General features: G+C 41.9%; 3 protein-coding genes and 1 long non-coding RNA gene across 7 annotated transcripts; 2 read left to right on the forward strand and 2 right to left on the reverse strand.

The window, feature by feature from the left end:
- The first annotated feature begins 62 nt into the window (after positions 1–62).
- On the forward strand, positions 63–2,037 carry calhm1b (calcium homeostasis modulator 1b). Its single transcript, XM_088301642.1, has 2 exons — positions 63–608; positions 1,448–2,037. The coding sequence occupies exons 1-2, from the start codon at positions 63–65 to the stop codon at positions 1,955–1,957; spliced, it is 1,056 nt and encodes a 351-aa protein (XP_088157768.1). The 3' UTR covers positions 1,958–2,037.
- A 1,749-nt stretch (positions 2,038–3,786) lies between these two features.
- On the forward strand, positions 3,787–12,618 carry LOC148332636 (RING finger protein 122). Of its 3 annotated transcripts, none has more exons than XR_015844613.1 (7): positions 3,787–4,982; positions 6,759–6,912; positions 9,558–9,600; positions 9,928–9,969; positions 10,798–10,880; positions 11,813–12,078; positions 12,186–12,618. XR_015844613.1 is itself a non-coding variant. In XM_088302152.1 (7 exons), exons 2-7 carry the CDS (start codon positions 4,958–4,960, stop codon positions 11,931–11,933), a joined length of 468 nt encoding a protein of 155 aa, XP_088158278.1. In that variant the 5' UTR covers positions 3,788–4,659; positions 4,726–4,957; the 3' UTR covers positions 11,934–12,618. The 3 variants fall into 3 exon arrangements, 2 of the variants coding, with proteins under 2 accessions (XP_088158278.1, XP_088158277.1); XM_088302152.1 differs by having other exon boundaries at positions 3,788–4,659; positions 4,726–4,982; positions 11,813–12,618; XM_088302151.1 differs by having other exon boundaries at positions 3,788–4,982; positions 11,813–12,618.
- LOC148332637 (uncharacterized) lies at positions 6,838–11,309 on the reverse strand. The gene is made up of 4 exons (XR_015844614.1): positions 11,003–11,309; positions 10,773–10,888; positions 7,848–7,887; positions 6,838–6,961 (listed from the first exon to the last, which is right to left on the reverse strand). It is a non-coding gene; the product is annotated as an uncharacterized LOC148332637 (long non-coding RNA).
- Positions 12,619–12,647: 29 nt separating the features above from the next.
- pdcd11 (programmed cell death 11) lies at positions 12,648–26,457 on the reverse strand. 2 transcript variants are annotated; one of them, XM_088302149.1, is made up of 36 exons: positions 26,352–26,457; positions 25,890–26,007; positions 25,649–25,792; positions 25,348–25,512; positions 24,849–25,010; positions 24,657–24,771; positions 24,386–24,561; positions 23,744–23,851; positions 23,398–23,610; positions 23,197–23,321; positions 23,064–23,124; positions 22,481–22,627; positions 22,132–22,383; positions 21,843–21,959; positions 21,042–21,236; positions 20,728–20,898; positions 20,423–20,636; positions 20,070–20,222; positions 19,815–19,927; positions 18,879–19,381; positions 18,725–18,787; positions 18,525–18,621; positions 18,348–18,437; positions 17,676–17,778; positions 17,422–17,599; positions 16,635–16,691; positions 16,425–16,547; positions 16,145–16,267; positions 15,526–15,694; positions 15,266–15,406; positions 15,051–15,191; positions 14,722–14,972; positions 13,999–14,167; positions 13,735–13,888; positions 13,089–13,254; positions 12,648–12,971 (listed from the first exon to the last, which is right to left on the reverse strand). In XM_088302149.1, the coding sequence occupies exons 2-36, from the start codon at positions 25,986–25,988 to the stop codon at positions 12,800–12,802; spliced, it is 5,430 nt and encodes a 1,809-aa protein (XP_088158275.1). In that variant the 5' UTR covers positions 25,989–26,007; positions 26,352–26,457; the 3' UTR covers positions 12,648–12,799. The 2 variants fall into 2 exon arrangements, with proteins under 2 accessions (XP_088158275.1, XP_088158276.1); XM_088302150.1 differs by lacking the exon at positions 26,352–26,457 and adding an exon at positions 26,264–26,329.
- Between the last annotated feature and the right edge of the window lie 26 nt (positions 26,458–26,483).

Consider the following 26,483-nt stretch of genomic DNA (forward strand, 5'->3'; position numbering starts at 1 on the left):
CGATGCATCTCTTCCCGCAGGTTGTGTCACTTTGGAGCTGAAGCTCAGATATACGCGCAAAGATGGATAAATTGCGTATGATGTTCCAGTTCCTTCAATCCAATCAGGAATCCTTTATGAATGGGATCTGTGGTATCATGGCTCTGGCAAGTGCACAGATGTACTCAGCCTTTGAGTTCAGCTGCCCCTGTATTCCCGAATACAACTACAGCTATGGGATCGGGCTGCTGATCATCCCGCCCATTTGGTTTTTCTTATTGGGATTTGTGTTGAACAATAATGTGTCGGTGCTCGCAGAAGAGTGGAGAAGACCAACGGGAAGGAGGACAAAGGATCCCTCAGTCCTTCGCTACATGTTTTGTTCCATCACACAGAGATCTTTGATAGCACCCGCAGTTTGGGTGTCAGTGACTCTCATGGATGGCAAGAGCTTCCTCTGTGCTTTCAGCATCAATTTGGATATTGACAAGTTTGGGAATTATAGTCTCGTCAAGGGGCTATCCGAGACGGAGAAGATCAAATTGCTGGCAAGGATTCCATGCAAAGACTTGTTTGAGCATCAGGAAGTTAGAGTCGCAGCATCGCGATACATCAAGTGCATATCACAGGTGTGATCCAAACTATTAGTGACGTTTTTAATCACGTGATCACTATTAGAAATCGCGTTTCATCCTTTAAAGTCATGACCTGACATCGGCCGTCCAATTTAAAATCTAACAAGGTTGTTGGCCCAAAGTTTTGCAAATTAATCACGTTTTCTGATGGCAAAGCAAATCTCCTTTCCAGCACTTTCGGTGTCAAATCTGAAGTTAACTAAGTTCTTTCTTTATTTGGAGCTCAATGGGTCCTTTTATTGGCTTATTAACAAGAAAGATAAGCCTCCAAATTTATTATTCATGGAACTCGGGCCTATTTTCATCCATCCAAAACACCCACACTGTTTTTGGTGCTTTGATCCGCTGAAGGCAATGTTATGGTTTGAAAGAAAGATAGGAAGACATTTTAACTGATCCGCATGAGATGCTAATTTTATTATAGCGCTATGAACAGTAATGTTCACGAACATCTCTCAAAAGCATCAAGAAGTAAAGGATGACAACTTATGTCAAACTCAATTACACAGTGGGCCGAAAAGTAAAACTAGAACAAAGCCAGCAATTAATTTTTTAAAAACAATATAAATGCAGATTTTTTTTTTTGTTTTTTTAATTTTTTGTTTAGTTTCTAAAATTTCTATTATCATTTTGAATGTTACCAGGATCATATAGCATGTAAAATGGTATAATAGTAATTTGGTCTTGCCTCGCGGGCCAAATATAATAACACTATGGGCCAAATTTGGCCCGCGGGCCAGAGTTTGTCACCTACGGCTTATTCTATACTTTTAATAACCTAACGACTCAACACAATACTGAGCTCTTTGACCAATGCAAGTCTCTCTCCACAGGCTTGTGGCTGGATGTTTTTGCTCATGATGACCTTCACAGCATTCCTGATTCGCGCGATTCGACCATGCTTTACTCAGGCTGCTTTCCTCAAAACCAAATACTGGTCTCATTATATCGACATTGAGCGCAAGATGTTCGATGAGACCTGCAAGGAGCACGCCAAGAGCTTCGCCAAAGTTTGCATCTATCAGTACTTTGAAAATATTAGTGGAGAGATGCGCAATTTACATCATCACTCCAGCAAGGATGACAGCGACGATGACGATGATGATAAGAGAAAGAACGAGGAAGACAAGCTCCTGGGTATAAGGGTACAGGATGACATGAATAAAGCTTTGTGCAACTGGCACACCTGCAAGCCAGCGCTTGCACTGAGAAAAGAGCAAATAAACGGTGAAAAGAGTGACAAACTGCATCGAGAAGGCAGCGGAGCAGTAAATGGCTTTGCAAATGGCCACACCCATAATGGGGAGAAAAAGGAATGGGCGGTGTATTACAGTAAAGTCTGACCTCAAAGACACAAAGGACTACGTGCTTCAAATGCCTTTGGTTTCCAGAGAGTATATCAGAAATAAATTTGTAAAATAAATTTTTTTTTAAAAAAACCTGCTACAAGCTTCACAAAAAACAGTAGTCGAAAAATGTGATCACAATTAATTACGATTTTTTTTTGCAATAAATCATTTAAAAATATGTAATTGATTGACAGCACTAAAATCTCTCTCTCTCTGTATTAGTCAAATTCGGCTTTTAGTGTCGGCAAAACTATCATATCACAAACAACAGCTACCGCTATTGGGGAACTCAACACTATAGCTGTCAAAAGTGAGGCTGCAAATAAGTCCTCCTGAATTAATTAATAGCTTAGCAATAAATCAATGACAACACTCAAATGTGTTCGCTCCCGAGAGAAGGCCCACCATGAAAATTCCAAAGTGATGACAGGACAGGACAGGACCATGTTGAAATAGGGGGCATGTCAACAAATATCTGAGGCCGGGCAGTTGCCTCGATTGCACGGCATTTGCAGTCAGGCAAAATGTGTGATTCATGCAAACGAAAAGGTTGAGATTTACCTGCTGCTTGAACATAAGGTCAACATTTGCATCTGTCGAGCTCCCTTACGTTCTGGTTTTGTCAACCTGCTTGGGAACTGGAGGAATTCATCATGCGTTGTAATTGCTATATAATTAATAATTAGGAGAAATGTGAAAAGACAAAAGCATCACCTTGATCACCTGTAACTGGACGGCAGGTTGCCGACGACCAAGATGTGCCAACGTTAACATCCACAACAATGCTTTGAGCATTTCACAACAGGATGCACGTATGCTCTACATCGGAATGGACAATCCAGCTGTTCCTCTGCAATGACATTACCAACAGAGAAGGACGGGGGAGGAGGGGGCCGAATGAAAATGGCTTGGATCCCATTGTTGTCCTTCCCTCCCTCCCCCTTGGGGATTAACGAAGCAGCACTCCCCTTGACCGTCTGACAGCTCGCCCAGTATCCCAGCAGCTGTTCTCCTCCTCAGTGGACTGGCACCAAGAGGTGGCGGGGTTGCTGAGAGGCACGTCTTTGTCCAGCCTGCGATTTCTCTATCAGAGGTTATTCTCCTTCACATTGTCACCTTCATGCATTCCTTACTTACTTTGTCCTTCTGCCATAATAATTGTTTGTATTCCCGCTAGGCACAATATTAGGCAGAGCGAATGAGAGAGATAAAGATTTGATTTGATCTCTGTCTTATTCGCAAAAGGAGCGTGGCAAACTATTTTGAAACAAATTGAAATGAAAATAAACAGAGGACATATTGACATTTACAGGATATTTGACAATACAAGAGGATTACAGGAAATCTATAACTATAAAAATCTATTTCACTTGAATCAATTCCTCACTGACGGTTAAACAAAACAACATTATGTTTATAATGCTCTCTAAAGCAAATATGGTTCTCACTAGACTATAAAGAGTATCCAATAATGGCACAGGAGCTCAAATGAAAGCAGTCTAAGAAACATTCCCCCCCCCCCAAAAAAAAAAAATCAAAACAGATGGAAAGGGCTCTGAATGCAATCTGGCTGACGCCTACTTGGCAGAAACGACATTGTTTTGTTTGTCAGGACATCAGCCCATGCATGCATGCAGCTGACCGGGGCCTCCCTTTGCTTGACTTTGCTGCAAGAGCCTCCTTGCTCTCCCTTTCACATATATGAGAGAGGTGTACGCACACAGACACATACACACCAGCATGCTTGCCGGCGTCCTATTCGTCAGCGTCTGGCTCATTCTGCCTTCCTTCCTGCCTACAGATTGGAGGACAGAGGCAGAGGGAGGGCTGAGGCCGAGCAGAGTTGCGAGGCAAAACGGACGGTCACATGAGCACGGATCTGTTTACAAACCCAAGGCAGAGCAGAGCGGTGCAGGAGGCGTCGGCAGGCTCACTCGAAAAAAAAAACATTATGGACTGAGAGAGGAAGAGGAGAAGCGTGCCGTGACAAAGCCAGTTGGAGGTGCGGGAGACTGACTGCAATAGATAACACTCTCCGCCTTTGTCTATTTTTACTTTTTTTTTTTTTTCCATCTGAAGGAGCAGATGGTTGGAGGAAGAGGATCCCCCTCCCCATACAAACTGAGAAAAACACACATGTACTGAGTGAGAAACAAAGTCAGACTCAGCAGCAAAAAAAGAGCAATGCCAGCATCAGGACTGCCTTGTGGAGCGGTCCTCACTTTGTTTGGCTTTTGAGGGAGCACATCTTTGGCCTGTGGAATATCGTCTGCAACAACAGCGGACTGGATGAGGAGACAGCAGAGGACATGAGAGCGGGGGGGGGAGAACGAAAGCCGCGAAAATCCTCTGTTAAAAAAAGCAGCTTTGGAGGGGGAAGACAAAGCAGACTAAAGCCAGATTATTACCTCCATTGATCGTCCACTGTCATTGTGATCGGCGGATGACATTGGAGACGATCGTGTGGACAAAAAAAAACAAAAAAAACGCACAAGTCAGAGAGGGTCTTTGTCTGCTTTGAGTGTAAACACTGACTGCGCTGTCGGGTGATGTTATGACTGCGCATGATTCCGATTTTGACAACAACTTGCGAAATAACCCAACGGTATGAGGCAAGTGGCAACCCAAGCGACACAACAAGATTTCTTTGTCTTCTCTGATGACATCATTCAGACTGGCATCCAAGAGCACATGAGGTTTGTAGACGTGCTCCAAACTCTTGTCCCAAATATCCCAATCTTAACACCGAGTGCTTGATCCAGATTGGGGAATGCTGGGTCGCACAGACTGCTGAGCCAGCAAAACCACACCTCTCAAGGATTTATGGAAATCTGAGCAAATCTGAAAAACTTAAGGCTTGTATTTGGAGGAGCTCAGCACACAGTGACTGATCCCAGGCACCGAGCACGAGTCCAAGAGTTTGGCCTCCACTCAAGCTCAGCCTTCTTCTTCAAGGGTCTGAATTTATTGCTGCTACCACAGGAATCAAATTTCATGCAACCATTCCAATGGTGTAACGGTAAGTGGATTTCTCTGCCATCTGTTTAATACGAGAGGACCCCCGCGTGTATTTTGTGTAGCCTGCTTATAGCTTATAAGTAGAGTTTTTGATTGGTACTTTACTGGCTCTGCGTGATGGATTGAGCGAATCACAAAGGCCCGAGTGTTTTGTGGGTGACAGAAAATAAGGTGCATTCAAGTTCACCTGAATAATTCTTAATCGACTGCGTCAGTCCACGTTGTGGTTTTTGTGCCCGGTTTAGTGGTGTACATGATGTGAGCAAAGGATGTACATCAATTAAATCAACCAATCGTCATCTTAAATTCCCACAGTGAGTCTTGATTCCTCATCAAGACATTTTGGTCAATTCTAAGCTTCCAAATTTGCGGGGAAAGCCACGTTGTGTTCTAGCATGGTGAGATAACGGCCCGTTTGAAAGAGTTTGCTGTGGAAGAACTTGAGAACTCATCGGCTCAACATTGGGATGATGGAGAACAGAAACGAGGCAGGTCCTCTTTCATGTGCAAGGTTACTAATCGCTCACACATGTTCTGCTAGATCAAATGTGGGCAAACTACGGCCCGGGGGCCACATGCGGCCCGTTCAACGTTTTAATCCGGCCCGCCGAACTTGAAAAAAATTCAATGAATAAACCTTGTTCATGTCTTATTTTCTAAATACTGTGTTTTTTCAAAGACGTGTATATTGTTGTAATGCTTTTGTTCACTTTCATTTAAAATTAAATGTTTTTTGTTTTTTTCTCCGATGAGGTGAGGTGACCAAAACACTCCATCCATCTGCTCCTGGTCCGGCCCCTCTGTTAAATTTTAGAACCCATTGTGGCCCGCCAATCAAAAAGTTTGCCCACCCGTTCTAGATCAATGAGCATAAAATGACACAGGCACACACACTCATGTAAAAAAAAAAAAAAAAAACTCTTCCTAAGAAGTGTGGAAACTGTTAAAGCTGCAGAGTGGGGACCACCCCTTATTTCATTCCATTTTTAGTTCCTGTTTGGCCTGGTATCCATTTTGCCATGTCGTCTATCTCTCATTAAGTTTCCCTGCACCCCCCCTCGGCCCCTTTCAATCCCCCAACCTCCAACTATGTCAAATTATCATACCTCCCACACAGTGCAAGCTGTACCCATTCATTGACTCTGAAGAGAGACACATGGACATTTCGAGGCTGGCAGAGAGCCCCTCTCGCTGCAAATTAATAGGGTCACATGTGGCTCGTGGAAGTGGGGCTTCCGCTGCTTTTGTTTTGCCAAATGGCCCTTTGGTCCCAAGTTCATTCTCGTTTTAAATACCCCCCCCAGCCCCCAGCCCTCTCTCTCCCCTGCCACTGCCACCTGCAACACACACATTTCTGGTCTTTCAAATGAGCACAGACATACACTGCACTAGACAATCCAGCCCCTCAAGCCCCCCCAAGTGCTGTCACACATGCACACACTTTACTACACGACTCTATTTAGTCTGGGGAACAGATGGCCGTGTGTCGGTGTCTGTTCGCTGTGTTTGTCTACTTCACAGCCAATTAACGGGTAGCCCTACGAGGGTTAGGGTTGCCACCACTGGGCCACAGCCTCAGCTCCATGGACACGCTCGCATCCCCAAGTATTTCAGACCGAACAGGGAAAAATGAATCTACGGTTACGTTGATGATGTTGTTGTATGTCTTAATATTCCAAAGTCAGCCTGAGCGCTCAGGTCCGGACATTTTTGCAATGATCTGATTTGATTTGCTCTCTATGTACATGTTATAAACGTGCTGATCTCTTTTTGCCAGGATGCCTGTGCAGTTTGAATTCTCTGAGCTCTGAACACAACTGCAGCATGACGTCTGACATGTATCACCTACCACTCAATGTGTATGTCATTGTGTTGGGCATTGGCCTCTTCGTCTTCATGCTCAGTCTCATCTTCTGCTGCTACCTTTTCCGGTAGGTACAAGGGATGAGAGCGGAGGTTGGCCTTGTCTGTTCTGAATAGCTGGAATGGAATTGGAGAAGGGAGAATTTGAGACGGCGATGCATTTTCACCACAAAGTACACCAGCTAGCCTGGCATGTATTGATTTCTTGAAATTATGCTGCAGTATGTACAGTTGTCCTATTGTGGGCATCCATTTTTTTCCTATGCTTTGATTCCTTAATTACAGTATTTTTTTTAAATCATAATTTCAAACATTTATTGAATAGAGGTGGGTATCGATTCAAATGTCCAAAATCGACTCAATTTGCACGGGCCCATTTTAGATTAATTTGATTGATTTTTGATTCAATCAAGGATTTGACGCCGTATCAATTTTCCTTTGGTATGGAAGGCATTCTCAGAAGAACCAATGCTGCAATTAGTACAAACTGCTTGCTGTAACTAAGAGCATTAATAAAAATATTATTTACATTATGAATTGAAGTCAGTTACATTAATCATGTACGATATAATTAACATGACCTGATCAAAACAATAAATATATCTGCCTTCATGCTTGTTGGCGCTCACTGCTTCCGCCATTTTGTTTTGAAACGCTACTTTTGCGTCGTGACAAGATCTGGCGTGATACGTGAAGTCACGTAAATTTATGGGGGAAAAGACGTTATTAAAAGCATCAATGTAGGGCTATGAATAGGAAATATCAATTCCAATCAATATATTGACTTTTTTCAAACCCATTAATTCACTAACACGTGAATTAAATGTGTCAAATGTATAAAAGAGCGGCTTGTGTCACTATAATAATAGCGATATGCAGCATAACACAGACTCAAACCCTACTAAAATAAATTCAGTGATAGTTTAGCAACATTTCATTCAGGAATCAATTTGTTGTGTATGAAGAAATTATTTTATATTTATATGGGACGGAAGTAGCTCACCTGTAAGGACTTGGGCTTTGGTGCTGAGGGTCAAGTCCCGCTGGGGACAAAATGTCAGATAAAATGGTAACTAGTTGATGGTGCAATGTTAGCGCTGAAGTGCTCATGAGCAAGGACAAACTCGGGACGTGCAGCCCCCCTTTCAGTTTGACAACTCTCCTCGCATGCCTGCATGTGTGTCATCTGTGCTGTGTGACGTGAAACCCAAAAACATACAACTATATAACGTGATAAGTGATAGTATTTTAAAGAAACAGTACTTTTCCCTACCAAAGGCCGTTAGAGAGTAATCTATTTCCAGATTTCTGCAGTGAGTTAGAATTGACAATATTTAATAAACAACATATCCTTCTTAGCCAAGGTTATCGCACGTGCACGTATTGTGCGGGCAATAAAACTAATAGTTCATGCATAATGAAAATACAGGAGGACACTTGAGTCCTTACACAATCGCACTTACGAAAGCTACTCGGAACACATAAGAAAGGGAAACGCTGACATTTATTTAGAGAATGAACATAGTGAGGCATTGTGGGAGCTTTCAACTTTACAGTCCTCGTCTGCGCGATTGATGTCCTTATTATACCACTTAAATGGCAATGGAGGAAGGAAATGAAAGGAGATTTGCCTTTTCAAGTTGGACTTACAGTCACTATTTTGAGTTTGCGTCAGCTAAAAACAACAGCGAACACTGTGGAACAATTTAGGCCTGGAATGGGTCAGATGTACGAGACTTCTCTCGAACTCTGCCAATGGCCACCATGCCCCTGTTGCTTGTGTGCACATCATTGGAATGTCAGTGTTAAAGGGGAAGTCAACCCCCCAAAAATTTAGTTTTGCCTTCATAAATCTAAACGCGGCATTTCAATTAATAAATTGATTGTGTAATCAAAATACATCAGTTTTTCGCCATCTCACGGGGCGGCCATTTTGTCACTTATGTCAACTGAAAAGGACTCCATAGTTGCTCGGGTAACGACCAATCACCGCTCAGCTGTTTTCTGAACCTAAGCCATGATTGGTCGTTATCTGAGCCCCACGCAACTGTGATGTCATTTTTAGTTGACAGAAGCGACAAAATGAGATGGCTGAAAACGAGTGGATTTTGCGGCATGATTAATCTTCCACAAACATAATATTAACCGGAATGCCATGTTTGGTCAATTGAGCCTGCATAGAACATATTCTTTTAAAGAAAATGTATGAGTTGACTTCCCCTTTAAGTAAACATTTCAATTTTTTTGTGATTTATTTATTAGTGAAATTATAATATTTTGATTTAAGTGACACAGTCACAATCATGAAAATAAATTGTAACACACTCAGTCCAAAGGTGATGAATTATGAAAATATGGAAATTCATATAAACTCTTCTGGAAATGAATTTCTATAGGCTGGCAGCTCCGTGTGCATAACAACTGCCATTTCCTCAATTGGACCTACCCCTGAACCACGCCAGACATACAGATATAACTCAACTCATAACTTGTAAGGCCGCATCATCTGACACATTTGCCCGAGATCCTAGAATGCCATCCAAGTTTCTAGAGCGCCTTTTAATTCCGAAAATTACTGGAGGGACACTCGTGCCTTTGCCTCAAGTCCTCACTTAAAATAACGGCATAGTAATGTGCTGCTGAATGTCTTACGACAGTATTTTTCAACATAGCATTAAACGTGCGTATCCTGTCAAATTTCTGTCTTATTCAGGTTGAAACAACAAGGAACTCGGGAGCAGTTCAGCTACAATGAGGTTTGTCACTCACTGCAGGATTGGCATGTGTAACAGCACACTCTGAGGCAGACTCTAAATCCTACCACAGCATGTCAGCCCTTTTTTTTTTCATTCAGCCGAGCAACATAACACCACCTTCCAGAAGCGTCCATCAGGGTACACTGAATGCGACAATTCTGAAGCTAATATTAGACTAGCTTTTCTATGCATCAAACAGATAAGTAATATGAGGTCAGTCATATTAGGATATATGGCCCCATCAGAAGCAGTTACAGTATATTTATAATAGTGCTGACGCTATATTACACTATATGTTCATCCTTGCCTACTCATTTTACACTGTAGGTGGTGCTGAAGGGAGCAAGCAAGAAACTCAGCCTGCTTGGAGTAAGTCGTTTTGTTTTACATCTGCTGCATTAAAAAAGATTCCCAACCAGGGTCCTTTGTCATATTAGTGTGCTATGAGATAATAGATGTGCATAAAAGAAATATAATTTCATTTAACGGCTCCAAAAATGATGTACTTACTATAATTGTATTTTGACTATTTTTTATTATGCCAGCACATTTAGTGACAGACATATTTTTTCCCCAGCAGATGTTAGAAGATACTTAACCTGTGTATTTTTTTTTCGTCTGTTGGTGCGCTGCAGGATTTTTCAAATCAAGTGTAAAATTTGGTTGAAAACTAGGGAATCACTGCATTAGAGCCTGTGCGGAATACAGCCCATGTTTTTGCCTTACTCTTTAAAAACCAGGTTGAGCTATCTATTCTAACGCAGTGACAGATGTAATTTACATGCAACACACATTTACGGGCCACGTCCTTGAAATCTCTTTTGTTTGTGGCAAATACATACTAAGTGCTCCCCGATTTTCAAGTGGCAGAATTTAGGACTGCTAAGAATAACTGTGCTTATAATAGACACATCATAAGAGTACTCTTCTCTCTTTGCTGTCTTATAAATGACTGCCTTTATATGTTACCAAAGGCAGAGGTGGATGGAAGAGGAAGTGCAGTTTTTGGAGATTCAAAAATAGACCCAGCTATGAAAAGAACACAACACCTTATTTTATGCGCTGAAACATGGGTACAATTGAAGTTCACACAATTTACAGTTCTTTTGTTTCTTTGTTTGTTTTAAAAGATGTCGGCCAGTACACAATGACACAAAATGTGGCCTAATTACCTCATTGTTGTTCTGGTTTTGGCAGCAAACCTGTGCCGTGTGTCTGGAAGAATTCAGGACCAGAGACGAACTGGGAGTGTGTCCGTGTTCACATGCATTTCACAAGAAGTGAGTGTCTGGAATGAAAAAAAAAAAACAATCACCCAGCTAAACGTCGACTCCAGCGACTTTAACGGTTGTTTCAATGCACGTAACAACATGAGTGAGTTTTGACCGAGACACACACTTACGCACTACTGAGTATAGGATGGCCTCGGCTAAAGAGAGCTAGCGTCTCTTGAAAGGTCCGTCTAGAAAATTGCCTTATCCACAATCAAATCCACACTTTTCCCTTCTTCGTCCATTGTGGGTTAAAAAAAGCAAGAATATTTTTAAAAATTTCGAACGTTCGCCGGATAAGAATGTCTGATTCCGCATAGCGCTGCCCTATCACAACGGATTATCGAATCATAAGACACATTCGCACTTTTCAACGAGAAGGACTTCCTGTCACCAACTAGTGATCTGATCTATCTAGCTACTCTAAGAGCCCGTTCACTCACACGGCAAAGATACTCGCAAGGTTCATTTTGAAGGCAGGGGACGAATATTACGTGCCTCCGGTATGATGAAATCTGCCTAGCAACACAAGCTAGCTGAATTGACATTGGATAAAAATTATAACACTGTGATACCGGTATATATAAAATCTAACACTGAGATAAACAAAAATGATCGCTTGCTCATGTTAGGCCAGCAGTCCATCCACCACTGCGGAATTTACAGCTGTGTTGCTCATGTTGTTAATGCATTCAACAATCACTACTTTTGCTAAGAAATTAGTGCCTGACGGTACTTGCAATAAGAAGGTAATTTATCTGCTCATTGTGAAACAAATCCACCGGCCATAAGAATTAGCTTTCAAGGCCCGAATAGCGACCAGAGCAGCCCAGCCAACCGAAAACTCTCCCGGTTCTCCCGATTGTCTTACATATATTGTTCACAAATAAATCGGGTTCTTCCTTAGCGCCATTTTGAAAAAATGGTTTCCACTCCCTCAGGTGCCTGCTCAAGTGGCTGGAGATCCGCAGCGTGTGCCCCATGTGCAACAAACCCATCTTGCGGCTCCACAATGATGCCCCGCAGGGTGCTGAGGGTCCTATGGAGCCAGAGGAGGTGTGAGCACGGGAGAGATGAAACCAGACTTCTCTTAGGAAAAAAAAACCCAACTCAATTTAAACACGACCAGAGATGATCATCTCGCAGGCAATGCGGTTTATGATCCCAAGTGGCTGTGTTGCCCCTGACCTTAGAGCAATATTCTTAGGTGGGAATTGGATGTTGACGGATGCGAACTTGATTTGGTAGCCTCGGAAGATGTGGAAAGGATGTATAAATAAGACTTTTTTTTTCATTACATTGTTCCTCGCTTAGCTTCCATATTGCACTGCTCAGCAACAGCCGGACTGGAAAGGAGACACAAAGACTGCAGCACCGCTGGACACAATATAACAACAGAAGCGGTACTGAGCAGGAGCAGTACTGATACCTCTATCATCTCAGGGGTGTTACCAACCCAGCCAGCACAAACCATGTCAGTCACACCGTAACCATACTGCCACTGTGTAGGTCAAACACTCAAGCAGTAGCCACGCCCTCTCGATGACATCACAACTTCTGGATGACATCATGACCAGCATAAAGGATTTAAGTAGGCAATTTTTTTTTTCAGATTATGTACCAGGAACTTTCCTTTTAAAAGAGGATAGAAAAATAGCGTATATGTATTGTATGTAAATGTGTCCCAATATATATTGTTATTTTGTATTTGTTGCTTTTAAATAAAATGTCATGTAATGTATTGTAATGATAGTTGATTTATTGAGTTCATTCTGGTTTGACCATGATCAGATTTATTGACGAATACATACATTTTACAAAAGTTTGTTTTAGTCTTCACGCTCCTGGAATCTATTTTCATGATGCAGCTGCAAGTATAAAAAGTCCACACCAAACATATACAATATGCAAAATTGTACATTTGGTCTCTAGCTGGCAGCCTCACTGTCTTTGCCCTCCACAAATTCCACAGCCTTTTCTTTGACAGCCTGGATGCTCTGCGGTGTGCCGTGCTTCTTCTCATAGTCCAGGTAGCGTTTGAAGAAGAACTTGATTTTCTTCACTGACACACTCAAGTGTATCACACGATCAAAGATGGCCCTGTGTGATCATTTAGGTGAATGTGACAGTAAACATGCAATAAGCTTTCATAAACTGTTCACAAATTAAGAAAATAACTAGCAGGTAGTCAAAAACAAGACAAAAAAAGGTTCTTACCGGACTTCCTTCTGTGATCCATGTTTGACCATGAGGTCGATGAAAACGGACCAGAGGTCGGTGCGTTTCGGGTAGCTTGTCAGGATTTTGTCAAACATTGTGCGACCCTTTTCCGCGTTTCCATAACGAAACTCCAGCTGGGCAAACTTTGTGATCACATCCACACCTGAAGACAAATTACAATGTTTAAAATTCGGTCTATGCAGACGTAGCAGGCAAGAACACTGAAAATTAGGCACACCCATGCAAACTAATACACACGATATATGAATACGAACTGTCGAGAACTATTCATTGAACAATATTTCATTATTGTGGTCGCAATTGATATTGGTGTAGAACCGCAATGCAACTCAAAAAGACAGCTCTCTTTTGGTATTTGTAGCTGCTCACGTGTTGCTTTTTATATCGATTACTTAAACATTTTTAGTTTTAGGTTTCACCTGTGAAAACGATATTTTCTGTGAAGCTGTTTATGTGAGAAAAGCAAACTGCTCAGTTTCCGAAACATAGTGGTATCTCTCAAAAGTGAATGCACCCCCCTCAGAGTTTTTGTAATTATTTAATTAATCAAACTAAATCCAGCTCTAATTTGTTTAGAAATAAAACAAAGCCCATATCCAGCTCTCTGGTCATTTTTACTCACTTTCTTTGGATGGGAGACTGCTAAGCACCCTTTGCAGGAGAGCGCTGGCAGCATCACTCTGTCCCTGCTGAAGCAGGAATGTACCATAGCTCAGCCACACCGCTTTGTTTTGACGGAAACGCTTCACCATTGACTTATACAAGTTGTCCGCCTCCTGATCCAAACACAGCGAGAGAAACATACGGAGTTCAGCTCAAGCAACAGAAATATTTGACCGTTTTATTTTCTACATAGAAGGTGTGCAAATTCACAGGTAATTAATACCTTCATCTTGTCAGATTTGGAGTAGATGTCAGCCAGCTGCTGGTAGACGGGCATGGGCTCACAGAACTGGAGGGCTCGCTCAAAAACTTTCTTGAGGCCCTCTGGAGTGCCGTACATGTTTTCCAAATTTAGCAGGGCCACCCACACGTTCAGTTTTTCTTGCTCCTCTCTAGGCATAGAAAAATATTTCAACAAGAGAACAACAACCACTGAAAATCAAGAATTGTCTTTAAACATATAAATAGGGGTGCAAAAAAAAATGTCGGCATGGGTCTCAAATGAGCACCAGAGGTTGTTTGGTGCTCAGTTTTTCCCTTACGCACCAAGCTCATGCGTTAATCAAAAAAATTAAATAAAAAATACACCACATTTGAGCAAGATGTCATTTTAATATAGTTGAAAATATTTTTTTCTTTCTCAGGTTTTATTTTTTAACTAATCCAAGGTCATTATACCGGGGCAACCAACTGTAGTATTAAAACAATATCACTCACATCAACTTCATATTGAGCAAAATTAAGTTGCATGGCCCATTCAAAAAAAATTTTTGGCCACCTATTTGCAGTATGTGATCAGCTAGCTGGCTGAGCACAGTTTTCTCAGGCAGCTGTCAGCTGTCCATTTTTTTTTTTTTGCACCCTTGGACCACAATGAAAACAAGTGCCTTTCCATTGCCCTGCGGACAAAATATCAAAGCTCCATGTCGACATGGTCTAATCTTACCTGAAAGAAATGGTTTTAAGCGCCCTCTCTGCCACAGCACGGGCCTGCTCAATCTGGGTGGCCTGCAGGTGGTGAGCCATGTACTGAAGCCAAAGAATCGAACTGTTGGGAGAGGCCAAGAGCAGGCGCTCAAACGCTGCAGCATCCTGCGGCCTGAGCTGAGGGTCCATCAACGCCATCTCCCGTTGCGTCAAGGCTTTCTCCGCCACTTTTTTCTCCAGCTCCAGCTCATACCGAGACTTCTTCTGAGACTGACGAGGGGGGAAAAAAGCAGTGAGACAAATGGTGGACGTTGCAACAGCAAAATAGAAAGCCAACCGTTGGCTCACCTTGCTGCTTTCATCCTGGTCCTCTCCATCACTCAAGTCGGCATGCTTGTTCGCCGTAGCAGGTTTCAGTGAACTCAGGCCAACATCCCAGGAGAAACCCGTTGCAACCTGCAGTCTGGAAGGACCTGATGAACTAGAAACCTGTCGAGACATTTATTTATTAATGCATGAATAAATAGATCTAAAATCAAACCAATGTCAATTATTTTGCTTACACTAACAGCAACAGATTTGGTGTCTTTGCCTTCGTCGTCCTCTTCCTCTCTAAAGTAAACCTCAACCCCGCTGTCATCATCTGCAAGGTTTGTTTTCTTCTTCAGCTTCTTCTTCTTCTGAGCCTCCGGCCCATTTTTTTTCTGGTAATATGACCAAGGTGAAAGGAGCCAAGTACACATTGCATTTTTTTTGTTTAGAGAACAACCAAAGGATAAATGGCGGGCATCTATGCTGAAATGTTTTCCAATTGTTTCGTTACCTCTTCACTTTCAGACAGTGAGCGTTTCTTTTTCCTTTCAAGGTTGTACTTCTTTTTCTCCTCTCCCAAGAGACGCAGAGGCAGATGGAGGGAATCTGGAAGGATGTCTGGCTTCCCGGTGTCCGCGGTGAGCAGGGACAGGTCAAGTAACTTTTCCTTTCTGTCGATGCTAAACAACAAGGACAGACGGGGGCCGCCGTGTTACGGCCTGTTTTGCACAAGCGATGGTGCACACAAATCAATCGACTTATCCTCAATAAGGTCACAAGTGAGTGGGAGTCTATACCAGTTGATTGACTGGGTACACCTTGGACTGGTTGCTACCCAGTCGCCAAGAAACAAGTGGTTCAAGAAACAACATGCACGTTTTTGGAATGGCAGAGTTGTTGCGAAAGCGTTAGTCTGAGCTCTACGTTTTTGTTTTTTTGTTCTGATTTTTTGAACATTTCCACAAAAATATTATATTGATAATCCAGATCAATTTATGTTTGTTTTTTTTCTTCATGATGGATATTTTTACTGCCGTGACTTATAAACCGAAAATGACGATATTTGCAATGCTCAGTTTTTATTACGTGTCAGAGGTTTTACGATCAAATGTATTGTAGCGCTACTTTACCTGATGATCTTCGTGGTGAGCAAGGTGCCGGGGGGAAGATGATTACAGAGGACCTTGTGATTGTTGACAAAGTACTTGGTCGACTGCTGAAGCTCGGCTCTCCCCGTGATGCTGTTTGACAACCTGGGAAATGTAACAAGACATCATTCACCTCAAGTCTTCAGTGAGCCATGACACGACGCATTCAAAGAATGCTCATTGCAGTTTCTCATGCGAGTGCTGAAGTGAGTGCAAATCAATGTATATTTACAAGGGCAGATGAGGACAGCAAGGGACTTACCTTAAAAAGACCCCTTGTTCACTGATAGACTTGACATAGCCTCTGATTAACTGGCCTTCTTTCAGTTCGTTTAAGGACAAAACCTCGGTGTCCTTAACTGGCTTGGCCTGCTGCGGGTTCAACCTGCACAAGGGCAACAGTCACAGCAGCAATAAGGTTGTAAATTCCAGACAGACCCACATTTTTGAGTGTATCTGTCAGATGTCATACCTTGACGGCCGGAGCGATAACTGCCACTTGCCATTTTCACTGCTGAGAAGGTAACACCTGAGATAAAAGAACATTTCAATTGGTAGATCTCTTGCAATTGGAGTGTGTGTGTGTATAATGGTAATGTGAATACATTAGAATGTACAGTCTCCATACGCGGTCATTAGAGCCAGCTGACTTTGAACGAGAGACGCGGCACACCCTGGGCTAGGTGCCAGCCATTTGCAAGGCACATATGTGATCTGCTATCGCAAAATTACTCATCTTTATATTCCGACATACGAGGTAATAATGGTTCAGTCAGTGGGTCAAACATAGACCCCTTTTCATCAATTACAGGTTTAATTCTCATTAAATAATCATTGTGAAGAGTTACATTTCATCAAAGATACTCAGGATAAGCGGTGTTGGAAATGAGAGATTTTGATTTTAATGGCACAACACTAAATCTAAAATTTTAGGTCAATCGGAGCAGAGGTTTGGGGAAAAAAACAAAAATGTTATATAAATGGACATATTGCACTCAGTGATGTTATTTGTATGATTTGATCCATTTCTGACTGAAACGCTGTGAGCCGGCTCCAATTTCATTATAAAAAGATGAATTCAGTTTGAAATTACTCATGCCTATTTAAAATGGTAAAAAGTCAAGGACACACTGAAAATGAAAAATTCCACATTAAATCATTTAATTATGCTGTTTGGTCGGTGAGACAAATAAGTGGTGGTGGTCTAATAAATGTGTTAAGCAGTGCATGTATAAAGTGAAGTTGATGTATTCTCTGACCTGACCAGTTGATCCTTGCTAAATGCAGCCAATGGGTTGGGCTTATATGCATCCGCGAGGTCAGTGATGGCCACAGTCCCCACGCAACCAAACGGAAGTTTGACCACAAGGCCGAGGTGCGGTAGCATGCTTGTCACCATTCCCAAAGTGCTATTTCCTTCCACCAGTTCATGAACGCCTACAAACAAACACGCAGTGATTCGTCAGCCTTTTTTCATCATGTATAGGGTTGATTAAAAGGGGGTGTGTCCTACCTGTGAGTGACAGTAACAATCGCTGAGGCTTGAGACTCATCTGGACAACTTTAGCCTTAACAGCCTGACCAGGTTTGTACATTTTCTCAAGGCGGGTGGAATCCTCAAATATGACAAAACAAGGAACGTTAGGGCAGAGTCTACAAGTAGTCGTTTTGATCATGTTTTCATCGCATGCCAGCACAAATTATGTTATCTTCATAAAATGGTTGGTTTAATTTCTGGGGTTTGTTTCATTTATTATGCAGTATAAACAAGTGTGAAGTTTAAGGCTTGTAGCACCACCTGCTGCTTAAAGGGAAAGACAACCCCTCCAAAAAATCTTAGTAATAAACGTTATTGCTAAGATATTGCAAGGGGTTCCATTTTCTTCACTAGTCTAAACATGCTGCTGAACTCATATCACACATATGCGATACTCTTCAGAATGCCATGTTTTGACAACTGGCCCTGCATAAAATACTTCTGAAAAGAAATATTTTGGTTCGACTTCCCCTTTAAGGACGCACTTGACAGCCTGCAAATGCACATTCAAATTCCATATTTGGTATAAGGCTGATGGTGACAGATTTTTTTTTTTTTACTCAAGAGTTTTTTTAAAACAACAAATGTGTAAAAATAAAATAAAAAAGACATTAAATGCCACTGATCAACGGTGTTGAAACAACTTACTTTCAGATCAGTAATCATCGCCAGCAATTCCACTGTCCCGGTTATAGCTAGATCCGAGGTGACCTCCAAACTTTTTCTCTCGGGGTGACACTGCAGACAATCACAAACCCATTCACAGACCTCAGCACTGATTTGCGGCGTGAGTATTGTCAGAGGCACAACTGTAACCTTGCCTACCTTTGAAACAAAACATGTAATTTCCTCCCCAACCTTGTAACTGCTCAGTTTCTCTGCAGTTGTGAACGATTTAAGCTCCAATTTCCCGTCCAGTTTGCTATGGAGAAAGATTGTGTAGTGGATGGCAATTGGCAACCCAAACAAAACATTACATTCAACCAATCATGACACTGTCAAAATAGTAAGGATCAGTCATTTACCTTGGTATTAGTGTCAGCTCAGGCACGGTGTATGTTGATCTCGGATTGGATATCGGCAATAATCTGAAAAAAAAAAACAGACCAGTTTTAAAAACCTCTTTAAACAACTTCAGATGATGTGAATAATGGGGAGGACAAATTAAGCAGCAGTCACCCATTACTGTTGACTTCTCGTCCTCCAATGACCCTGCCGGTGACAACACTGCCCACTTTAACCGAAGACGTGGGGAAGGACCCATGTGACACTTCTGTAGCCTCCATCACCTCAGACACGTGCACATAGCCCGTGCTTCCATCCTCTAATACAACCTGAATGTTGGTAGCCTTCACTGTCCGTACGTTGCCCCGCACAATTTCCCCAAAGTGGTAACCGGTGTCAGAGTCCATCTGGTTTTCTGAGACGGTGCGCAGTCTTTTGGGTAGAGTACGCTTCCATGACAGTAGGGGGAGCCCTTGCAGTTGCTCGCAACTGGATTCAACAACCTCAACGTCCAAAAACATTCCCTCCTTCAGTTTTTCCGACTGTGATAGCATAACCTCATTCAAGTGGCTTTGTGTCTGTACAAAAGTCAGCTGAGCGGTGTCTTCCACTGAGACGATGGCTAGGTCTTTGTCAATGTGCTGTATAATTGCAGAGTACTTGCTCTCTTCTGTAAGCTGTAAACACACACAATGTGTAAAGGATTATCATGACAAAGGCTCAGCAACAAATTAGAAAACAACATGTCAGTAAATACAATTCAATTAAAGCAAAAGCCCTTCATCAGTTACACCCGTAAGCGCTGCAATCTTCTCTGGGCAAAAGGTCATCGAAGATGGACTGATGCAAACTGGAAGTCTTCTGTGGTCTGACGAGTCCACATTTCAAATTGTTTTTGGAAAGTGTGGCCATAGAGGACAAGAACCATCCGGACTGCAGACCCGAGTCAGCCCTGAATCCCATTGAGAATGTGTGGTGCATTATGAAGTGTAAAATAAGACAACGGCGATACTAAGACTGCTGAACATGTATGCATGATCTCCTAATTATTATCAATGGAAGACCGCAATCTGAAACTAATTGAGCTTTATGTAAGACAAAGTAACTTACCATTTTCTTTTTGGAAACCAGTTTGGAAAGGAGGGACACTTGGACAGTAGTAGACTGAATGTCAACGTAAAGGACAACTGCAGTAACCTTCTGTCCTGGGGTCAACTCAATCCCTGGAACAAAGACAGAGTGAGTGTGGTCAGTCACTTTTGTGCATTTTGGTCTATTCATCCTTGCAAAATGGCTTGATCGCTCAGTAAGATAAGATGGAGAGCATTTGGGAAGAGCGGTTTTCTGTCAGAACAGTTTCCTTACCTATCGCATGGTGTTTGGTGGCCTGTATGGTGGCACGGACCAACTCATCCGACTTGAAGCTGGCACCATCGTCATCCTTCACTGTGTCCACAACCAACTTCAGCCTCTGGCCAACAGTCAGCGCGGCAAGCTGCCGGTAAAGATCCCCGGCTTCTGAAGAACCAACAGAGATGAGAGGTAAGACATTTTACACAGACTTCATATCATTAATCAAATCAATATAATTAAACAGAAGTTCAAAAATTGCTCCTCACTGGTGATTCTCTTCTGATTTGCTATCAAAATTCATGTTTGTCGAAATTTTTAAATGTATATATTTTCTGATTTGAGTAACAAGAGACAAAACGTCCAACCTTTCAGTGCAATCATTTCAGTCACAGCTCGTCTCTCTTGCACAGCATGAATCAGTCTGGTCTGGGCAGATCCCTCGGGCAGAGTGACCTCAGAAATTTTCAGTGAAACCAGGAATCGTTTCTTTTCCTCATCAAAATTGGTCACCTTGGCAACCACCGTCTGGCCCACGTGGAAGGTTGTTGTTGTATCACCAATGAACTTATCGGATATGGCCTAGAAGTGTGCAGATGGGAAAATAAAATCAGTTAGCACGACGCAGATGCTCTTGGGGGGGAAAAAAAAACGATGGAGATCCATCACTCACAGATTTTGGTGCAAGACCAACAAGGCCGTATGGGAACTCGACAAAGACACCATAGACCATGATGTTCTTGACCCAACCAATCATCTGCCTTCCAACTGTGATCTCTGAGAACTCCTTCGCAGCCACTCCAGCCTCCAGTGACCAGATCACCATTGGCTTCTTGGTGACAGTCTGAGAGAGAAACTCAAGGAAAACAAAAGCTACTCTTGACACATTAAACAAAAAAGGCCAGAAAAAAAATGGATCATCTACAATAGATTTAAGCCCAAGTGTGGTTGAGGTTACATTTCTAGTTCCAATATTAGCAAGGATACAATTTTTTTCCCATTTTGGAGAATACAGATGAGGTTTGAAATGGTGTCTCCCTCCTGCAGGGCCTCCCACAGCAGAGTACAGTTGGACACGAGGTCCGAGAGGTGCACGATGGGTAGGAGAGCACTAACATTATCGGGAAGAATGGACACTTCCAGACCATTGGCTGACTTCTTAAGCACCTTGGCCTCCAGTCTCTGCAACATAGACGGGATAGTAAGCAAAAAACATTGAGCAGGAAACAGATTTGTTTCTAATGTGACTTTATGCGTGCTGTAATATGGGACTGTTCATTTCAGATTTGTTCCCTGATCTATTTTGCTAAAAAATGTCACATAAAACATTGTCAAATATTGCTATAAATGTATGTGCACATGTACACGCATGCCCAAATCATACTCTGAAAGTTCCGACATCGATAGAATCCAAAATATCGGAGCAATCGTTCTAACATTTTCAGACTATGAAGTGAGAATGCACATACTGTACATGTGCGTATGAATTTCAGTGACAATTCATCAATTTTTGTACACTGTGATTTTTTTATGAAGAAGCAATGTTTAGGACAACAATAAAATTGAAAATATTAAGACTTTCGTTCTAATATTTTCAGAGTACGATTTCAGCATGCAAACATTTGGGGTGAAGATCGATTACGGTTTTCAGTCATGGCATTTTTCATGACTTTTTCTGTGTTCTCCTCTCTTTCTCAAAGGAAGAACAATCTGGTGAGAATTACTCGGCTTCAACTGTCCATTTTAAATTCCCTAATAACTATTTTGCCTTTAACATAACTTTCCTACCTCACAGCCAAACTGGGCCTTTTCCATTTCTTCTGTGTCTTCCTCCGCCGCAGGCTTAAATGACAGCAGCATCTTTTGCTTCTCTGGATCACACTGAAGAACCCTTGCCCTCAATACCTTTAAAAAAAAAAAAGAGACATAAGCATTTTGTTTAACAATTTAAAACTGTTCCAAGGTATCCTAACGTGTCAAGATTTACAGACATATTTCTCGCCATGGTGCAATTGGCGCATTTTAGAGGAGGATCTCTGTAGCAGCTCATCTATATGATTCCATCTTGATGTCTCACCTGACCAACATAGAAGAGTTCCTCAGGTTTGACGATAACTTCCGAGCTGAGTTCATTGACTGGCACCAGGCCCTTAACATCATTGTAGAATCGAACGATGCAGCCAAAGTTTTTGACACAGACGATGTAACCGTGGGACACTCGTCCGGGGCGAGCATCTTCGTAGCTCAGGAATAAGGGCAGGGAGCTGTTTAAGAGGGTCTTCTTTCGGGTCAAATACAACTTTTTGTGTTCTACATCCACTGAGAGCACCTGAGGACATGTAGAGCAGAATAAAACAAAGACAATTTTGGAAATGATGATGCATCCGATTAACAGGAGGTTTCTAGATTTGAATTAATGGACTAACCCGACATTTGACTTTCATGGCTCCGGCATACTTCTTCTCTGGGTTCTTCAAGACGATGTCTGATAGGTGGGTGCAAGGCACCAGCCCTCGAATGTGGGTAGACAGGTGCACCACCATCCCATGTTTAACCAGGACAGACACAGTCCCCTTTATGAAAGAAACATTAATAAATAAATAAATAAAACAAGATATCACGTTTAAGTAATAGCAAACAGGGTGCCACTAGCAAAAACGCATTCCTTTTTTTTTTATGCGTGTAATATTGCAAATAAGAGGACTATACTGTGTTCAGTTACCACCACTACCATAAATATAATTTTCCATCCTGTAAAAACCTTTTAATTATATTTTGAATTGATTGTTTTTTATTTAACAGGCAAAACAGAAAAAGAAAGTTCTGTTTTCCTGATATGAGAAACTATCAAATCTGTGACTCAAAGTCATGATACGATGCAAACCAAGAGGGTTTCTTTTTTTTCGCTGTGCCCCTGACTAGACGCAGCTCGTCAAGTGAGTACTGCACAGTTTAACATGTGATAAGAGTCCATACATTATTTCATTTAAGTCTCAGCTCAGCACATACCTGTACAATCTGACCGGCCTGAAGATCATTGTATCGAAACAAGGGTTTTTCAATCACACTCCTGAAAATCAGTTGAAATTAGTTGAATGCTGACTGACAGGGAGGCATAATGCAAAAGACACATTTCACATACTTGCGTAGAGTTGCAAAATGAATTTGGTCCATGGGGCTGAAGTCAATTATCCTGCAAGTGTGCTCGGCTAAGGCGAGTACTTTGTTGGCATTCGAAGGCGCGTTAGGCTCCTTCAAGTTGTTTACCTATCAGGAGTAACAACAAAATGTATCACGCGATCTCAACTGAGTAGTATGTGTGTGAACCATTCCGGCTACTCACATGTACAAATGCTCGGGTTTTATCAGGCAGTTCCAAAAAAGCTCCAGACTTGTGGTGCATGGAGGTCATCCTACAGTCCTTCACCACCTCACCGACTCGGTCGCCGCACGCAGGAATGGTATCGATTCGGGTCTCAGGTTGAACGATGTAGCCACGCAAGCTTAATCCGACCAAACGGGTGGATGGATCCACGTACAACACACGGGCCAGAACCTATATGATGCAAGAACGGAAACAACATGGAGAGGTTGCTACTCGCTGAGGAACAGTTGGAAATTGCTTGTAGAAATAAAAATTGCACAAGCATAAAAAGCAATCATATTTTTCTCAGGAATAGGAAAATTACCTTGCTTCCCTCAGTGTAACTGGCAGCCATCTCTTGCTCCATGTGAAGGAAGTCCACCTGACCACCGAAGGAGGACAGGAAGTTCAAGAGCAGTCCGTGTTTGGTCACCTGCAATTAAGGCTCGATTAATTTCAACATTGTCAAGCGTTAATTTGACATCATACATGTTCACGTATTTGTGAAAACTTTGGAGTGTAACTTGAACAGATTTTAACGTTCTTTATCTACTTTTTAAATGTCTTTGGTCAACATATCTAACTCGGATGCTTTTATCATAGCAACCGTCGCGGGCCGTGGGGTGCTCCACACATCATGGGGAATTAATTCCAGGCTCCGTGGCGGTACCCGCAGTGGTTGGGGACGGCAGGAGATTTTGGTGTGGATTGCTCCCCCAGAATGTTATCCTGATCTGATCCTCAAGGCCTTACCATGTCCCCATAATGTCACTAAATATGCGTTGTGTGTTTATAAGTGGGGGTGTTCATGTGTAATTCTTGTTTTTTATTCGTTCAATTCATTGTTTTTATTTCTGCAATGTACACTTTGTGTTGCATTTTTAACACAAGAAAAGTGCTATACAAAAATGTGAGAATTTTGTCACCAAAGAGTATACGTGGGGAACACATGAAAAACCCTCCCCACCTTTCTGATTGTTGCTCTAACAAGAAGTCCCGGAAGAAGGTTCGTCAAGGTCCACCCTTGTTGCAATTCAGCAAGAGCTTGGCCAACAGCCACTGGGTCGGTGACGAGTCGCAATAAACGCCCATCGTTCTTCACTTCTTTTATTTGACAAGTCACATACTGTCCCAGCTTCAGGTCTGGAAACACAAGAAGAAAAAAAACTATTTTTAACCGACTTAAAAAGGACTTGCATGAAAAAGGGAGAAAATAAGACACTTAATATTCGCAATACCACGGTTACTGTTCTGTTTGTGCGTTATCTTGGGCAGGAAGGCTTTGGTTCCCTTGACACCAATGTCAACTAGGCAACCATGATCTTCAATGCTCTCAATACATCCACTCAACACCTGAGACAACAAACAGTGACAATCGTTGAGTGGCGTCAAAAAGATTCTGTGGCAAGAGGAACTGACTTCTGACTTACCATGCCAGCTTTTAGAGCACTTGACGTGAGCGCCTTGTTGACGTGCTTTGGATTGACTGAGACTTGGATGCTGAGAGAGCCTCCTTTGGTGGTGTCCATCTTGGAAACCACACATCTCAACATCATGCCAGTATGGAAGAGTTGTGGTAAAGCACAAATGTCCTGTCAGGAAAAGAAATGCGGTTCAGACAATGTCATTTGAATCCATTGAACAGATACTGATATAACTCTTTACTTTTGAATCATATTGTTTAATTTTATTTCTTTTCAAGGCAACATATTGTGTTTTTATCTTTAATTTGAGTTAAAAAAAAAAAAGACTAGTACTGAAGAATGATAAGAAAACAAAACAAGTATTTTAATTTTGTAATAGTTACATTCTACTTTTGGAAAATCATCAATACATATACCTACTTTATATACTCGAGTGAGGGGGCAACTCATGCTGTGACAAAAGGGTTCAGGGGTACGCAAGCCCAAAAAAATATTGTACACCTACTTCAAAGTCAGTTGAATCCAATTGTTCAGTGAGCAGCTTGGTGTATGAGTCACCGATGTTCCTGATGCTGAGGTAGCCATGCAGACCACAAGGTAGACTGACATTCACCTCAAAGTCTGAAACATCTTTGACACAGCCCAGCATCAGCATACCTTCCTTTAAAAACTGTGAAGAAATAACACAATATCAAACATACTTGCAGAACGGTGGAATCATATAGTTATTTCTAGGGGTGAAACAGTAACCGAAAAGTATATTGACCTATTGTAATGTGTGTGGCTTTCCTTAATTGTGTTTTTACCTTTGTATGTAGGATTTCCACACACTTTGAAGCTGCATTGAGAGTCAAACCATCTTCAATTGTCCCAGCAGACTTTTGCTTCTTGGCTTTCTTGTCATCTTTGGAATCCCCTTTCCTTTTCTTCGAGTCTACTTTTTCATGTGACTGCAGTAAAGAAACAAAGTGGTAACCTCAAGTGGTAATTGGGGAGTATTTTGCACAATATGCCAGCTCCGAATAGAAGAAGTCAGATCAGTGATACCTTGAAAAGGTTGTCCACTTCAACCCGTACAGCTATTTTGGTTTCAGATGCTTTCTTTACTGTCCCACCTCGTGGGAAGTCTTCCTCCGCTGATGCCATGTCTTATGTTTCAAGTTGTCTACGAAAAAAACGTGCACATCTTGAAAATGGTAACTCAAAACCAGGTTGATATCCAGTCTTACAAAAGAGTACAACAGGCTTATTAAACTACAGTAAGCATGTATAATCACATTTTAAAATCTATTTCAAACTAGTAGTACCCAGTGTGTTGACTGTAAGTGTACAACAACCACTACGTCCTAATGTATGAACAGCACGTGAAAATCACAAACGATATTACACAAAGCATCAAAAGTAAACATAGTGTATAAAACCTTAACATGTGAATTTAAACGTGATCCAACTTGTGGTCGAGCCAAGTTTGCGTACAGTAAAGCTCCGTTCGGAGGTTTAAAAACTCACATGTCGTTCAGCACGCCATTACCACGACTTTACCACGACCCGGAAGAAGAACTCGTTTGGTCAAACCAATGTCTGGCGAATCACAAACAAGTATAAATTATTGACATTTTAGTTGGCCAATCAGTGATCGCA

Source organism: Idiotropiscis lumnitzeri, chromosome 8 (genome assembly GCF_059441095.1).
Source record: "Idiotropiscis lumnitzeri isolate Australia: NSW breed Sydney's pygmy pipehorse chromosome 8, RoL_Ilum_1.0, whole genome shotgun sequence".
Classification (NCBI taxonomy): domain Eukaryota; kingdom Metazoa; phylum Chordata; class Actinopteri; order Syngnathiformes; family Syngnathidae; genus Idiotropiscis; species Idiotropiscis lumnitzeri.

Excerpts from the sequence above, each read along its gene's own strand:
- calhm1b (XM_088301642.1), top strand. The coding sequence starts at position 63 with ATGGATAAATTGCGTATGATGTTCCAGTTCCTTCAATCCAATCAGGAA. Across the intron at positions 609-1,447 it reads ACATCAAGTGCATATCACAG|GCTTGTGGCTGGATGTTTTT; the intron begins GTGTGATCCAAA and ends CTCTCTCCACAG.
- LOC148332636 (XM_088302151.1), top strand. The coding sequence starts at position 4,958 with ATGCAACCATTCCAATGGTGTAACG. Across the intron at positions 6,913-9,557 it reads TTCTGCTGCTACCTTTTCCG|GTTGAAACAACAAGGAACTC; the intron begins GTAGGTACAAGG and ends TGTCTTATTCAG. Across the intron at positions 10,881-11,812 it reads TCACATGCATTTCACAAGAA|GTGCCTGCTCAAGTGGCTGG; the intron begins GTGAGTGTCTGG and ends CCACTCCCTCAG.
- pdcd11 (XM_088302149.1), bottom strand. The coding sequence starts at position 25,988 with ATGGCATCAGCGGAGGAAGACTTCCCACGAGGTGGGACAGTAAAGAAA. Across the intron at positions 22,384-22,480 it reads CCATGAAAGTCAAATGTCGG|GTGCTCTCAGTGGATGTAGA; the intron begins GTTAGTCCATTA and ends ACATGTCCTCAG. Across the intron at positions 17,779-18,347 it reads CGATGATTACTGATCTGAAA|GATTCCACCCGCCTTGAGAA; the intron begins GTAAGTTGTTTC and ends GTCATATTTGAG.